Here is a 15,089-nt window from a genome sequence, read left to right as displayed (position 1 = left end):
TATGGAATGTGTAGACATACGATATCATGTAAATGTGGTATGTGGAAAATCTTGAACCTTTAATCTTATCTTGCATAATTTGATGTGAACATAGGTTAGTTAATATTATGTTTACCTTCAATCTCTTCTATCAGAACTTCCGATGGCATTTGAGGAATAGTGTGAGTAATGGTATCATCGAATGTTTCTTCGATTACTGCCCCATGTTCCTTAATGATCTTTGTGTTTTTGGACTTTATGAATGTCTGGTTGTTGTCTGTACATGTTTCAAATGTAGTGATGTATTCAGGAGATGTGTGTTCGTGCGTTTCGGCATCTAGAATAATATGTAAGAATGTTGTAAGTTGTGTGTTGCAATAAATATACAAAAATATGATGCAATGATGTGTGTAGCTAATCTCTTACCCTCGGTATCATGTAGAATAAGTGATTGTGAGTGTGTGTCTTGTGTATCAAGCTGTGGAGTGGTAGTGTGTGTTTGCTTCTTAGATTTTCCTTTTTGTTTCGGCTTGATGGCTTGCAGGAGCTCGCATGAAGCAGGGACTAGTTCCTCGATCGTCGGCCGATCGAATGGTTCCTCAGAAGAGATGGGAGCACTTAACTTAAGAAGCTCCTGAACAATATCATCCGTGTCATCGCCCTTCCTCTTGATGGTTTTGATCTTCTTCTTCTTAGTTTTCAAAATTTCAATAGACGGAGTCTCCTCAGATACGGTAGCAACTGTTTCAGGAGCCGTCTCTTCCTCAGTCATGGTGACCGTGGTCTCGGGTACTTGATCGTCCTCTTGCACAGTCACAATCTTGACCTCCTCGACCTTTCCGGCCGTCTTCTTCTTGATGACCTTGGTTTTGGTGACGTGCTTCTTGGGTTTTCCTTCCTCAGTGATGGTCTCAACGACCTCAACATGCTCTGGGAGCTCCTCAATAACTGGTTTCTCCATGGGAGTCTGTTCGAGGACCAACTCGTCCACCTCTTCCTGAGGAACTTCTTCGGAGCTAGGCTCGCCTTGCTTGATCTTCTTGACCTTCTTCTTGACGATCTTGGTAGTCTTCGTCTTAAGCGTTGCCTGCATTGGCTCTGGATACTCATCCACAACAGCTTCGAGAGGCTTGCGCTCCTCCTCGAAAGGCTCTGTAACTTCATATGGAACCTCATGCTCGGTTACTGTGACAGTTGTCTCAGGCTGTTTTCCATCTTCCTCTACGGTAACTTCCTCAGTGACCTCTTCCTTGGGCCCAACACGCTTCTTGATGATCTTCTTCTTAACGACCTTCTTCTTGACTACACCGGTGTCAGATTTGACTTCTTCTACGAGTTCTGGATGCTCTTCGATCGTTGTTTCCTCAACCGGTCGCAAGCGCTTCGGCATATCGACATCGATCTTCTCGTACTGTTCAAGCTCAGTTTTGTGCACTTCCAGGTTGAGAAGACGCTCAATGATATCGTCAGAGTCGTCACTAGTCTTGATGGTCTTGACCTTCTTCTTCTTGGGCTTGGGCTTGTCATCAACTGGTTTGAGCTCGGGAGTTTCTTCCTCGGTTACAGTGATGATGGTTTCCGGAGCCATGTCGTCTTGTTGAACAGTGACTACCTCGATATGCTCCTCCTTTTGCCCGACACGTTTCTTGATGGTCTTCTTTTTCGTGACTTGCTTTTTGGTTTGACCAGTTTTGGTGACGACTTCGGTGACCTTGACCTCTTCTGGAAGCTCTTCAATTTCAAGAGCTTCTACAGCAGTCTGAGGTATGATGTCCAGTTTAGGCGCTGTTCCATCGACGTGTTCGTACGGTTGCAGTTCTGTGCTAGTGTCTTCGAGCTTAAGTAGCTTCTGAACAATAGTTGTCGTATCCTCTCCCTTCTTCTTGATGGTTTTGATCTTCTTTTTCTTAGGTTTGAGGACTTCCACCGACGGAGTCTCCTCAGACACGGTAGGAACTGTTTCAGGAACCGTCTCCTCCTCAGTCATGGTGACCGTGGTCTCGGGTACTTGATCGTCTTCTTGCACAGTCACAATTTTGACCTCCTCGACCTTTCCGGCCGTCTTCTTCTTGATGACCTTGGTTTTGGTGACGTGCTTCTTGGGCTTTCCTTCCTTAGTGATGGTCTCAACGACCTCAACATGCTCTGGGAGCTCCTCAATAACTGGTTGCTCCATGGGAGTCTGTTCGAGGACCAACTCGTCCACCTCTTCCTGAGGAACTTCTTCGGAGCTGGGCTCGCCTTGCTTGATCTTCTTGACCTTCTTCTTGACGATCTTGGTAGTCTTCGTCTTAAGCGTTGCCTGCATTGGCTCTGGATACTCATCCACAACAGCTTCGAGAGGCTTGCGCTCCTCCTCGAAAGGCTCTGTAACCTCATATGGAACCTCATGCTCGGTGACTGTGACAGTTGTCTCAGGCTGTTTTCCATCTTCCTCTACGGTAACTTCCTCAGTGACCTCTTCCTTGGGCCCAACACGCTTCTTGATGATCTTCTTCTTAACGACCTTCTTCTTGACTACACCGATGTCAGATCTGACTTCTTCTACGACTTCTGGATGCTCTTCGATCGTTGTTTCCTCAACCGGTCGCAAGCGCTTCGGCATATCAACATCGATCTTCTCGTACTGTTCAAGCTCAGTTTTGTGCACTTCCAGGTTGAGAAGACGCTCAATGATATCGTCAGAGTCGTCAGTAGTCTTGATGGTCTTGACCTTCTTCTTCTTGGGCTTAGGCTTGTCATCAACTGGTTTGAGCTCGGGAGTTTCTTCCTCGGTTACAGTGATGATGGTTTCCGGAGCCATGTCGTCTTGTTGAACAGTGACTACCTCGATATGCTCCTCCTTTTGCCCGACACGTTTCTTGATGGTCTTCTTTTTCGTGACTTGCTTTTTGGTTTGACCAGTTTTGGTGACGACTTCGGTGACCTTGACCTCTTCTGGAAGCTCTTCAATTTCAAGAGCTTCTACAGCAGTCTGAGGTATGATGTCCAGTTTAGGCGCTGTTCCATCGACGTGTTCGTACGGTTGCAGTTCTGTGCTAGTGTCTTCGAGCTTAAGTAGCTTCTGAACAATAGTTGTCGTATCCTCTCCCTTCTTCTTGATGGTTTTGATCTTCTTTTTCTTAGGTTTGAGGACTTCCACCGACGGAGTCTCCTCAGACACGGTAGGAACTGTTTCAGGAGCCGTCTCCTCCTCAGTCATGGTGACCGTGGTCTCGGGTACTTGATCGTCTTCTTGCACAGTCACAATCTTGACCCCCTCGACCTTTCCGGCCGTCTTCTTCTTGATGACCTTGGTTTTGGTGACGTGCTTCTTGGGCTTTCCTTCCTTAGTGATGGTCTCAACGACCTCAACATGCTCTGGGAGCTCCTCAATAACTGGTTGCTCCATGCGAGTCTGTTCGAGGACCAACTCGTCCACCTCTTCCTGAGGAACTTCTTCGGAGCTAGGCTCGCCTTGCTTGATCTTCTTGACCTTCTTCTTGACGATCTTGGTAGTCTTCGTCTTAAGCGTTGCCTGCATTGGCTCTGGATACTCATCCACAATAGCTTCGAGAGGCTTGCGCTCCTCCTCGAAAGGCTCTGTAACCTCATATGGAACCTCATGCTCGGTGACTGTGACAGTTGTCTCAGGCTGTTTTCCATCTTCCTCTACGGTAACTTCCTCAGTGACCTCTTCCTTGGGCCCAACACGCTTCTTGATGATCTTCTTCTTAACGACCTTCTTCTTGACTACACCGATGTCAGATCTGACTTCTTCTACGACTTCTGGATGCTCTTCGATCGTTGTTTCCTCAACCGGTCGCAAGCGCTTCGGCATATCGACATCGATCTTCTCGTACTGTTCAAGCTCAGTTTTGTGCACTTCCAGGTTGAGAAGACGCTCAATGATATCGTCAGAGTCGTCAGTAGTCTTGATGGTCTTGACCTTCTTCTTCTTGGGCTTAGGCTTGTCATCAACTGGTTTGAGCTCGGGAGTTTCTTCCTCGGTTACAGTGATGGTGGTTTCCGGAGCCATGTCGTCTTGTTGAACAGTGACTACCTCGATATGCTCCTCCTTTTGCCCGACACGTTTCTTGATGGTCTTCTTTTTCGTGACTTGCTTTTTGGTTTGACCAGTTTTGGTGACGACTTCGGTGACCTTGACCTCTTCTGGAAGCTCTTCAATTTCAAGAGCTTCTACAGCAGTCTCAGGTATGATGTTCAGTTTAGGCGCTGTTCCGTCGACGTGTTCGTACGGTTGCAGTTCTGTGCTAGTGTCTTCGAGCTTAAGCAGCTTCTGAACAATAGTTGTCGTATCTTCTCCCTTCTTCTTGATGGTTTTGATCTTCTTTTTCTTAGGTTTGAGGACTTCAACCGACGGAGTCTCCTCAGACACGGTAGGAACTGTTTCAGGAGCCGTCTCCTCCTCAGTCATGGTGACCGTGGTCTCGGGTACTTGATCGTCTTCTTGCACAGTCACAATTTTGACCTCCTCGACCTTTCCGGCCGTCTTCTTCTTGATGACCTTGGTTTTGGTGACGTACTTCTTGGGCTTTCCTTCCTTAGTGATGGTCTCAACGACCTCAACATGCTCTGGGAGCTCCTCAATAACTGGTTGCTCCATGGGAGTCTGTTCGAGGACCAACTCGTCCACCTCTTCCTGAGGAACTTCTTCGGAGCTAGGCTCGCCTTGCTTGATCTTCTTGACCTTCTTCTTGACGATCTTGGTAGTCTTCGTCTTAAGCGTTGCCTGCATTGGCTCTGGATACTCATCCACAACAGCTTCGAGAGGCTTGCGCTCCTCCTCGAAAGGCTCTGTAACCTCATATGGAACCTCATGCTCGGTTACTGTGACAGTTGTCTCAGGCTGATTTCCATCTTCCTCTACGGTAACTTCCTCAGTGACCTCTTCCTTGGGCCCAACACGCTTCTTGATGATCTTCTTCTTAACGACCTTCTTCTTGACTACACCGGTGTCAGATCTGACTTCTTCTACGACTTCTGGATGCTCTTCGATCGTTGTTTCCTCAACCGGTCGCAAGCGCTTCGGCATATCAACATCGATCTTCTCGTACTGTTCAAGCTCAGTTTTGTGCACTTCCAGGTTGAGAAGACGCTCAATGATATCGTCAGAGTCGTCAGTAGTCTTGATGGTCTTGACCTTCTTCTTCTTGGGCTTAGGCTTGTCATCAACTGGTTTGAGCTCGGGAGTTTCTTCCTCGGTTACAGTGATGGTGGTTTCCGGAGCCATGTCGTCTTGTTGAACAGTGACTACCTCGATATGCTCCTCCTTTTGCCCGACACGTTTCTTGATGGTTTTCTTTTTTGTGATCTGCTTTTTGGCTTCTCCAGTGGCAGTGATCACTTCTTGCACGGTTATTTGCTCAGGAAGCTCAGAAATAATTACGGCTTGTTCATGAGCAGGAGCCGGTTGAGTTTCAAGCGGAACTTCGTCTTCATCTTCGACAACAACAGTTTCAGTGACCCCTTGTATAACAGTAACCTTAGACTTTTTCGATTTAGCCCTCTTTGTGACTACAGTACGCATCTCGGCCGTATGTTCTGTTTCTCCTGGAATCAGTTGAACTTGCTCAACTGTTACAGTCTCAGTTTGTTCGTTTGCTTGTGTTTGTGTTTGTTTCTTCTTGGGTTTATGTTTTGTGGCGACTTCCTGTACGATTTGAGGTGTTTCTTCGAGTTGTGTGATTTGGAGTAGTGGTGCAGATTCTGTGAGATAAGTAGATACATTAGTTTGAGGGGTAAAGATTGAGTGTTTTGTATAAATATACTAATGTCATGGTGTAAAATATGGAATGTGTAGACATACGATATCATGTAAATGTGGTATGTGGAAAATCTTGAACCTTTAATCTTATCTTGCATAATTTGATGTGAACATAGGTTAGTTAATATTATGTTTACCTTCAATCTCTTCTATCAGAACTTCCGATGGCATTTGAGGAATAGTGTGAGTAATGGTATCATCGAATGTTTCTTCGATTACTGCCCCATGTTCCTTAATGATCTTTGTGTTTTTGGACTTTATGAATGTCTGGTTGTTGTCTGTACATGTTTCAAATGTAGTGATGTATTCAGGAGATGTGTGTTCGTGCGTTTCGGCATCTAGAATAATATGTAAGAATGTTGTAAGTTGTGTGTTGCAATAAATATACAAAAATATGATGCAATGATGTGTGTAGCTAATCTCTTACCCTCGGTATCATGTAGAATAAGTGATTGTGAGTGTGTGTCTTGTGTATCAAGCTGTGGAGTGGTAGTGTGTGTTTGCTTCTTAGATTTTCCTTTTTGTTTCGGCTTGATGGCTTGCAGGAGCTCGCATGAAGCAGGGACTAGTTCCTCGATCGTCGGCCGATCGAATGGTTCCTCAGAAGAGATGGGAGCACTTAACTTAAGAAGCTCCTGAACAATATCATCCGTGTCATCGCCCTTCCTCTTGATGGTTTTGATCTTCTTCTTCTTAGTTTTCAAAATTTCAATAGACGGAGTCTCCTCAGATACGGTAGCAACTGTTTCAGGAGCCGTCTCTTCCTCAGTCATGGTGACCGTGGTCTCGGGTACTTGATCGTCTTCTTGCATAGTCACAATCTTGACCTCCTCGACCTTTCCGGCCGTCTTCTTCTTGATGACCTTGGTTTTGGTGACGTGCTTCTTGGGTTTTCCTTCCTCAGTGATGGTCTCAACGACCTCAACATGCTCTGGGAGCTCCTCAATAACTGGTTGCTCCATGGGAGTCTGTTCGAGGACCAACTCGTCCACCTCTTCCTGAGGAACTTCTTCGGAGCTAGGCTCGCCTTGCTTGATCTTCTTGACCTTCTTCTTGACGATCTTGGTAGTCTTCGTCTTAAGCGTTGCCTGCATTGGCTCTGGATACTCATCCACAACAGCTTCGAGAGGCTTGCGCTCCTCCTCGAAAGGCTCAGTAACTTCATATGGAACCTCATGCTCGGTTACTGTGACAGTTGTCTCAGGCTGTTTTCCATCTTCCTCTACGGTAACTTCCTCAGTGACCTCTTCCTTGGGCCCAACACGCTTCTTGATGATCTTCTTCTTAACGACCTTCTTCTTGACTACACCGGTGTCAGATCTGACTTCTTCTACGACTTCTGGATGCTCTTCGATCGTTGTTTCCTCAACCGGTCGCAAGCGCTTCGGCATATCGACATCGATCTTCTCGTACTGTTCAAGCTCAGTTTTGTGCACTTCCAGGTTGAGAAGACGCTCAATGATATCGTCAGAGTCGTCAGTAGTCTTGATGGTCTTGACCTTCTTCTTCTTGGGCTTAGGCTTGTCATCAACTGGTTTGAGCTCGGGAGTTTCTTCCTCGGTTACAGTGATGGTGGTTTCCGGAGCCATGTCGTCTTGTTGAACAGTGACTACCTCGATATGCTCCTCCTTTTGCCCGACACGTTTCTTGATGGTCTTCTTTTTCGTGACTTGCTTTTTGGTTTGACCAGTTTTGGTGACGACTTCGGTGACCTTGACCTCTTCTGGAAGCTCTTCAATTTCAAGAGCTTCTACAGCAGTCTCAGGTATGATGTTCAGTTTAGGCGCTGTTCCGTCGACGTGTTCGTACGGTTGCAGTTCTGTGCTAGTGTCTTCGAGCTTAAGCAGCTTCTGAACAATAGTTGTCGTATCCTCTCCCTTCTTCTTGATGGTTTTGATCTTCTTTTTCTTAGGTTTGAGGACTTCCACCGACGGAGTCTCCTCAGACACGGTAGGAACTGTTTCAGGAGCCGTCTCCTCCTCAGTCATGGTGACCGTGGTCTCGGGTACTTGATCGTCTTCTTGCACAGTCACAATCTTGACCTCCTCGACCTTTCCGGCCGTCTTCTTCTTGATGACCTTGGTTTTGGTGACGTGCTTCTTGGGCTTTCCTTCCTTAGTGATGGTCTCAACGACCTCAACATGCTCTGGGAGCTCCTCAATAACTGGTTGCTCCATGCGAGTCTGTTCGAGGACCAACTCGTCCACCTCTTCCTGAGGAACTTCTTCGGAGCTGGGCTCGCCTTGCTTGATCTTCTTGACCTTCTTCTTGACGATCTTGGTAGTCTTCGTCTTAAGCGTTGCCTGCATTGGCTCTGGATACTCATCCACAACAGCTTCGAGAGGCTTGCGCTCCTCCTCGAAAGGCTCTGTAACCTCATATGGAACCTCATGCTCGGTGACTGTGACAGTTGCCTCAGGCTGTTTTCCATCTTCCTCTACGGTAACTTCCTCAGTGACCTCTTCCTTGGGCCCAACACGCTTCTTGATGATCTTCTTCTTAACGACCTTCTTCTTGACTACACCGGTGTCAGATCTGACTTCTTCTACGACTTCTGGATGCTCTTCGATCGTTGTTTCCTCAACCGGTCGCAAGCGCTTCGGCATATTGACATCGATCTTCTCGTACTGTTCAAGCTCAGTTTTGTGCACTTCCAGGTTGAGAAGACGCTCAATGATATCGTCAGAGTCGTCAGTAGTCTTGATGGTCTTGACCTTCTTCTTCTTGGGCTTAGGCTTGTCATCAACTGGTTTGAGCTCGGGAGTTTCTTCCTCGGTTACAGTGATGGTGGTTTCCGGAGCCATGTCGTCTTGTTGAACAGTGACTACCTCGATATGCTCCTCCTTTTGCCCGACACGTTTCTTGATGGTCTTCTTTTTCGTGACTTGCTTTTTGGTTTGACCAGTTTTGGTGACGACTTCGGTGACCTTGACCTCTTCTGGAAGCTCTTCAATTTCAAGAGCTTCTACAGCAGTCTCAGGTATGATGTTCAGTTTAGGCGCTGTTCCGTCGACGTGTTCGTACGGTTGCAGTTCTGTGCTAGTGTCTTCGAGCTTAAGCAGCTTCTGAACAATAGTTGTCGTATCCTCTCCCTTCTTCTTGATGGTTTTGATCTTCTTTTTCTTAGGTTTGAGGACTTCCACCGACGGAGTCTCCTCAGACACGGTAGGAACTGTTTCAGGAGCCGTCTCCTCCTCAGTCATGGTGACCGTGGTCTCGGGTACTTGATCGTCTTCTTGCACAGTCACAATTTTGACCTCCTCGACCTTTCCGGCCGTCTTCTTCTTGATGACCTTGGTTTTGGTGACGTGCTTCTTGGGCTTTCCTTCCTTAGTGATGGTCTCAACGACCTCAACATGCTCTGGGAGCTCCTCAATAACTGGTTGCTCCATGGGAGTCTGTTCGAGGACCAACTCGTCCACCTCTTCCTGAGGAACTTCTTCGGAGCTAGGCTCGCCTTGCTTGATCTTCTTGACCTTCTTCTTGACGATCTTGGTAGTCTTCGTCTTAAGCGTTGCCTGCATTGGCTCTGGATACTCATCCACAACAGCTTCGAGAGGCTTGCGCTCCTCCTCGAAAGGCTCTGTAACCTCATATGGAACCTCATGCTCGGTTACTGTGACAGTTGTCTCAGGCTGATTTCCATCTTCCTCTACGGTAACTTCCTCAGTGACCTCTTCCTTGGGCCCAACACGCTTCTTGATGATCTTCTTCTTAACGACCTTCTTCTTGACTACACCGGTGTCAGATCTGACTTCTTCTACGACTTCTGGATGCTCTTCGATCGTTGTTTCCTCAACCGGTCGCAAGCGCTTCGGCATATCAACATCGATCTTCTCGTACTGTTCAAGCTCAGTTTTGTGCACTTCCAGGTTGAGAAGACGCTCAATGATATCGTCAGAGTCGTCAGTAGTCTTGATGGTCTTGACCTTCTTCTTCTTGGGCTTAGGCTTGTCATCAACTGGTTTGAGCTCGGGAGTTTCTTCCTCGGTTACAGTGATGGTGGTTTCCGGAGCCATGTCGTCTTGTTGAACAGTGACTACCTCGATATGCTCCTCCTTTTGCCCGACACGTTTCTTGATGGTCTTCTTTTTCGTGACTTGCTTTTTGGTTTGACCAGTTTTGGTGACGACTTCGGTGACCTTGACCTCTTCTGGAAGCTCTTCAATTTCAAGAGCTTCTACAGCAGTCTGAGGTATGATGTCCAGTTTAGGCGCTGTTCCATCGACGTGTTCGTACGGTTGCAGTTCTGTGCTAGTGTCTTCGAGCTTAAGTAGCTTCTGAACAATAGTTGTCGTATCCTCTCCCTTCTTCTTGATGGTTTTGATCTTCTTTTTCTTAGGTTTGAGGACTTCAACCGACGGAGTCTCCTCAGACACGGTAGGAACTGTTTCAGGAGCCGTCTCTTCCTCAGTCATGGTGACCGTGGTCTCTGGTACTTGATCGTCTTCTTGCACAGTAACAATCTTGACTTCCTCGACCTTTCCGGCCGTCTTCTTCTTGATGACCTTGGTTTTGGTGACGTGTTTCTTGGGCTTTCCTTCCTTAGTGATGGTCTCAACGACCTCAACATGCTCTGGGAGCTCCTCAATAACTGGTTGCTCCATGGGAGTCTGTTCGAGGACCAACTCGTCCACCTCTTCCTGAGGAACTTCTTCGGAGCTGGGCTCGCCTTCCTTGATCTTCTTGACCTTCTTCTTGACGATCTTGGTAGTCTTCGTCTTAAGCGTTGCCTGCATTGGCTCTGGATACTCATCCACAACAGCTTCGAGAGGCTTGCGCTCCTCCTCGAAAGGCTCTGTAACCTCATATGGAACCTCATGCTCGGTGACTGTGACAGTTGTCTTAGGCTGTTTTCCATCTTCCTCTACGGTAACTTCCTCAGTGACCTCTTCCTTGGGCCCAACACGCTTCTTGATGATCTTCTTCTTAACGACCTTCTTCTTGACTACACCGGTGTCAGATCTGACTTCTTCTACGACTTCTGGATGCTCTTCGATCGTTGTTTCTTCAAGCGGTCGCAAGCGCTTCGGCATATCGACATCGATCTTCTCGTACTGTTCAAGTTCAGTTTTGTGCACTTCCAGGTTGAGAAGACGCTCAATGATATCGTCAGAGTCGTCAGTAGTCTTGATGGTCTTGACCTTCTTCTTCTTGGGCTTAGGCTTGTCATCAACTGGTTTGAGCTCGGGAGTTTCTTCCTCGGTTACAGTGATGGTGGTTTCCGGAGCCATGTCGTCTTGTTGAACAGTGACTACCTCGATATGCTCCTCCTTTTGCCCGACACGTTTCTTGATGGTCTTCTTTTTCGTGATTTGCTTTTTGGTTTGACCAGTTTTGGTGACGACTTCGGTGACCTTGACCTCTTCTGGAAGCTCTTCAATTTCAAGAGCTTCTACAGCAGTCTGAGGTATGATGTCCAGTTTAGGCGCTGTTCCGTCGACATGTTCGTACGGTTGCAGTTCTGTGCTAGTGTCTTCGAGCTTAAGCAGCTTCTGAACAATAGTTGTCGTATCCTCTCCCTTCTTCTTGATGGTTTTGATCTTCTTTTTCTTAGGTTTGAGGACTTCAACCGACGGAGTCTCCTCAGACACGGTAGGAACTGTTTCAGGAGCCGTCTCCTCCTCAGTCATGGTGACCGTGGTCTCGGGTACTTGATCGTCTTCTTGCACAGTCACAATCTTGACCTCCTCGACCTTTCCGGCCGTCTTCTTCTTGATGACCTTGGTTTTGGTGACGTGCTTCTTGGGCTTTCCTTCCTTAGTGATGGTCTCAACGACCTCAACATGCTCTGGGAGCTCCTCAATAACTGGTTGCTCCATGCGAGTCTGTTCGAGGACCAACTCGTCCACCTCTTCCTGAGGAACTTCTTCGGAGCTAGGCTCGCCTTGCTTGATCTTCTTGACCTTCTTCTTGACGATCTTGGTAGTCTTCGTCTTAAGCGTTGCCTGCATTGGCTCTGGATACTCATCCACAACAGCTTCGAGAGGCTTGCGCTCCTCCTCGAAAGGCTCTGTAACCTCATATGGAACCTCATGCTCGGTGACTGTGACAGTTGTCTCAGGCTGTTTTCCATCTTCCTCTACGGTAACTTCCTCAGTGACCTCTTCCTTGGGCCCAACACGCTTCTTGATGATCTTCTTCTTAACGACCTTCTTCTTGACTACACCGATGTCAGATCTGACTTCTTCTACGACTTCTGGATGCTCTTCGATCGTTGTTTCCTCAACCGGTCGCAAGCGCTTCGGCATATCGACATCGATCTTCTCGTACTGTTCAAGCTCAGTTTTGTGCACTTCCAGGTTGAGAAGACGCTCAATGATATCGTCAGAGTCGTCAGTAGTCTTGATGGTCTTGACCTTCTTCTTCTTGGGCTTAGGCTTGTCATCAACTGGTTTGAGCTCGGGAGTTTCTTCCTCGGTTACAGTGATGGTGGTTTCCGGAGCCATGTCGTCTTGTTGAACAGTGACTACCTCGATATGCTCCTCCTTTTGCCCGACACGTTTCTTGATGGTCTTCTTTTTCGTGACTTGCTTTTTGGTTTGACCAGTTTTGGTGACGACTTCGGTGACCTTGACCTCTTCTGGAAGCTCTTCAATTTCAAGAGCTTCTACAGCAGTCTCAGGTATGATGTTCAGTTTAGGCGCTGTTCCGTCGACGTGTTCGTACGGTTGCAGTTCTGTGCTAGTGTCTTCGAGCTTAAGCAGCTTCTGAACAATAGTTGTCGTATCCTCTCCCTTCTTCTTGATGGTTTTGATCTTCTTTTTCTTAGGTTTGAGGACTTCAACCGACGGAGTCTCCTCAGACACGGTAGGAACTGTTTCAGGAGCCGTCTCCTCCTCAGTCATGGTGACCGTGGTCTCGGGTACTTGATCGTCTTCTTGCACAGTCACAATCTTGACCTCCTCGACCTTTCCGGCCGTCTTCTTCTTGATGACCTTGGTTTTGGTGACGTGCTTCTTGGGCTTTCCTTCCTTAGTGATGGTCTCAACGACCTCAACATGCTCTGGGAGCTCCTCAATAACTGGTTGCTCCATGCGAGTCTGTTCGAGGACCAACTCGTCCACCTCTTCCTGAGGAACTTCTTCGGAGCTAGGCTCGCCTTGCTTGATCTTCTTGACCTTCTTCTTGACGATCTTGGTAGTCTTCGTCTTAAGCGTTGCCTGCATTGGCTCTGGATACTCATCCACAACAGCTTCGAGAGGCTTGCGCTCCTCCTCGAAAGGCTCTGTAACCTCATATGGAACCTCATGCTCGGTGACTGTGACAGTTGTCTCAGGCTGTTTTCCATCTTCCTCTACGGTAACTTCCTCAGTGACCTCTTCCTTGGGCCCAACACGCTTCTTGATGATCTTCTTCTTAACGACCTTCTTCTTGACTACACCGATGTCAGATCTGACTTCTTCTACGACTTCTGGATGCTCTTCGATCGTTGTTTCCTCAACCGGTCGCAAGCGCTTCGGCATATCGACATCGATCTTCTCGTACTGTTCAAGCTCAGTTTTGTGCACTTCCAGGTTGAGAAGACGCTCAATGATATCGTCAGAGTCGTCAGTAGTCTTGATGGTCTTGACCTTCTTCTTCTTGGGCTTAGGCTTGTCATCAACTGGTTTGAGCTCGGGAGTTTCTTCCTCGGTTACAGTGATGGTGGTTTCCGGAGCCATGTCGTCTTGTTGAACAGTGACTACCTCGATATGCTCCTCCTTTTGCCCGACACGTTTCTTGATGGTCTTCTTTTTCGTGACTTGCTTTTTGGTTTGACCAGTTTTGGTGACGACTTCGGTGACCTTGACCTCTTCTGGAAGCTCTTCAATTTCAAGAGCTTCTACAGCAGTCTGAGGTATGATGTCTAGTTTAGGCGCTGTTCCATCGACGTGTTCGTACGGTTGCAGTTCTGTGCTAGTGACTTCGAGCTTAAGCAGCTTCTGAACAATAGTTGTCGTATCCTCTCCCTTCTTCTTGATGGTTTTGATCTTCTTTTTCTTAGGTTTGAGGACTTCAACCGACGGAGTCTCCTCAGACACGGTAGGAACTGTTTCAGGAGCCGTCTCCTCCTCAGTCATGGTGACCGTGGTCTCGGGTACTTGATCGTCTTCTTGCACAGTCACAATCTTGACCTCCTCGACCTTTCCGGCCGTCTTCTTCTTGATGACCTTGGTTTTGGTGACGTGTTTCTTGGGCTTTCCTTCCTTAGTGATGGTCTCAACGACCTCAACATGCTCTGGGAGCTCCTCAATAACTGGTTTCTCCATGGGAGTCTGTTCGAGGACCAACTCGTCCACCTCTTCCTGAGGAACTTCTTCGGAGCTAGGCTCGCCTTGCTTGATCTTCTTGACCTTCTTCTTGACGATCTTGGTAGTCTTCGTCTTAAGCGTTGCCTGCATTGGCTCTGGATACTCATCCACAACAGCTTCGAGAGGCTTGCGCTCCTCCTCGAAAGGCTCTGTAACCTCATATGGAACCTCATGCTCGGTGACTGTGACAGTTGTCTCAGGCTGTTTTCCATCTTCCTCTACGGTAACTTCCTCAGTGACCTCTTCCTTGGGCCCAACACGCTTCTTGATGATCTTCTTCTTAACGACCTTCTTCTTGACTACACCGGTGTCAGATCTGACTTCTTCTACAACTTCTGGATGCTCTTCGATCATTGTTTCCTCAATCGGCTGTAAAATTTGCAATGCGTCCGGTTCTTGCTGGTTAGCCAGTGATTTTTCGATGGCTTCTTGTACTGGAAGTTTCGTTGCACTTACAGTAACAGTTGTCATTGGCACTTGATCATCTTCCTGGATGGTGACTGTGATGTGCTCTTTTCCATCGATGACCTGTTTCACCACTCGCTTTTTCATTACTTGTTTTTTCGTTTTACCCTGTTCAATGACTGTTTGTGAGACGCGCACTTCTTCCGGCATGGATTGTTTTCGTTTCTGAATGTGTATGTTTTGTGTATCTTCTGTGTGTATGATTTGTTCTTCCTGTTGTGTGGCTTGACTAGTGATCTGTTTGCTCTTTGATGTAGTGGTACGTGTTTTGTGGCCAGTGTGATCTGTTGGGATAGTGGTAAAGGTGTATGTTTAGTGTAAACTGTTGTTCTTGCCTCACTATAGATATGTTTACAATGGTGTAATAATGCAGTAAAATTGACAAGGGTACGCATTTGTATAGCATTTAGCGTATGTTTCCGTGTTTATGAACGACAGATAATATTGTACAATGAAAATTGATATTTAGTAAGCCGTATAGTTTATGACATGAATTTGATGAAAATGGGCATTGGTAATGCATTTTACCCACCCTGTACTTACCCAGTGCTATCACAGGACGAGACTCCTCGTACGTGAGCAGA

General features: G+C 47.3%; 1 protein-coding gene across 20 annotated transcripts in view; it reads right to left on the bottom strand.

The window, feature by feature from the left end:
• The window catches only part of LOC1269667 (titin), a 141,636-nt gene that overhangs the window by 18,761 nt on the left and 107,786 nt on the right, over positions 1–15,089 (bottom strand). For 14 of the 20 annotated variants that reach the window (XM_061645636.1, XM_061645642.1, XM_061645645.1 and 11 more), the window contains 4 exons: positions 6,174–14,789; positions 5,884–6,084; positions 406–5,688; positions 116–316 (listed from right to left, as the gene is read on the bottom strand). The exons of 4 other annotated variants lie outside the window; for them this stretch is intronic. In XM_061645636.1, coding sequence (XP_061501620.1) covers positions 116–316; positions 406–5,688; positions 5,884–6,084; positions 6,174–14,789 — 14,301 coding nt within the window. The remainder of the gene's footprint in view (positions 1–115; positions 317–405; positions 5,689–5,883; positions 6,085–6,173; positions 14,790–15,089) is intronic. 2 more of the 20 variants (XM_061645644.1, XM_061645646.1) reach the window with 2 other exon arrangements.

Source organism: Anopheles gambiae, chromosome 2, assembly GCF_943734735.2.
Source record: "Anopheles gambiae chromosome 2, idAnoGambNW_F1_1, whole genome shotgun sequence".
NCBI lineage: Eukaryota > Metazoa > Arthropoda > Insecta > Diptera > Culicidae > Anopheles > Anopheles gambiae.
Note: the sequence above shows the minus strand (reverse complement) of the source record. Positions and strands in the feature narration are given on the sequence as shown.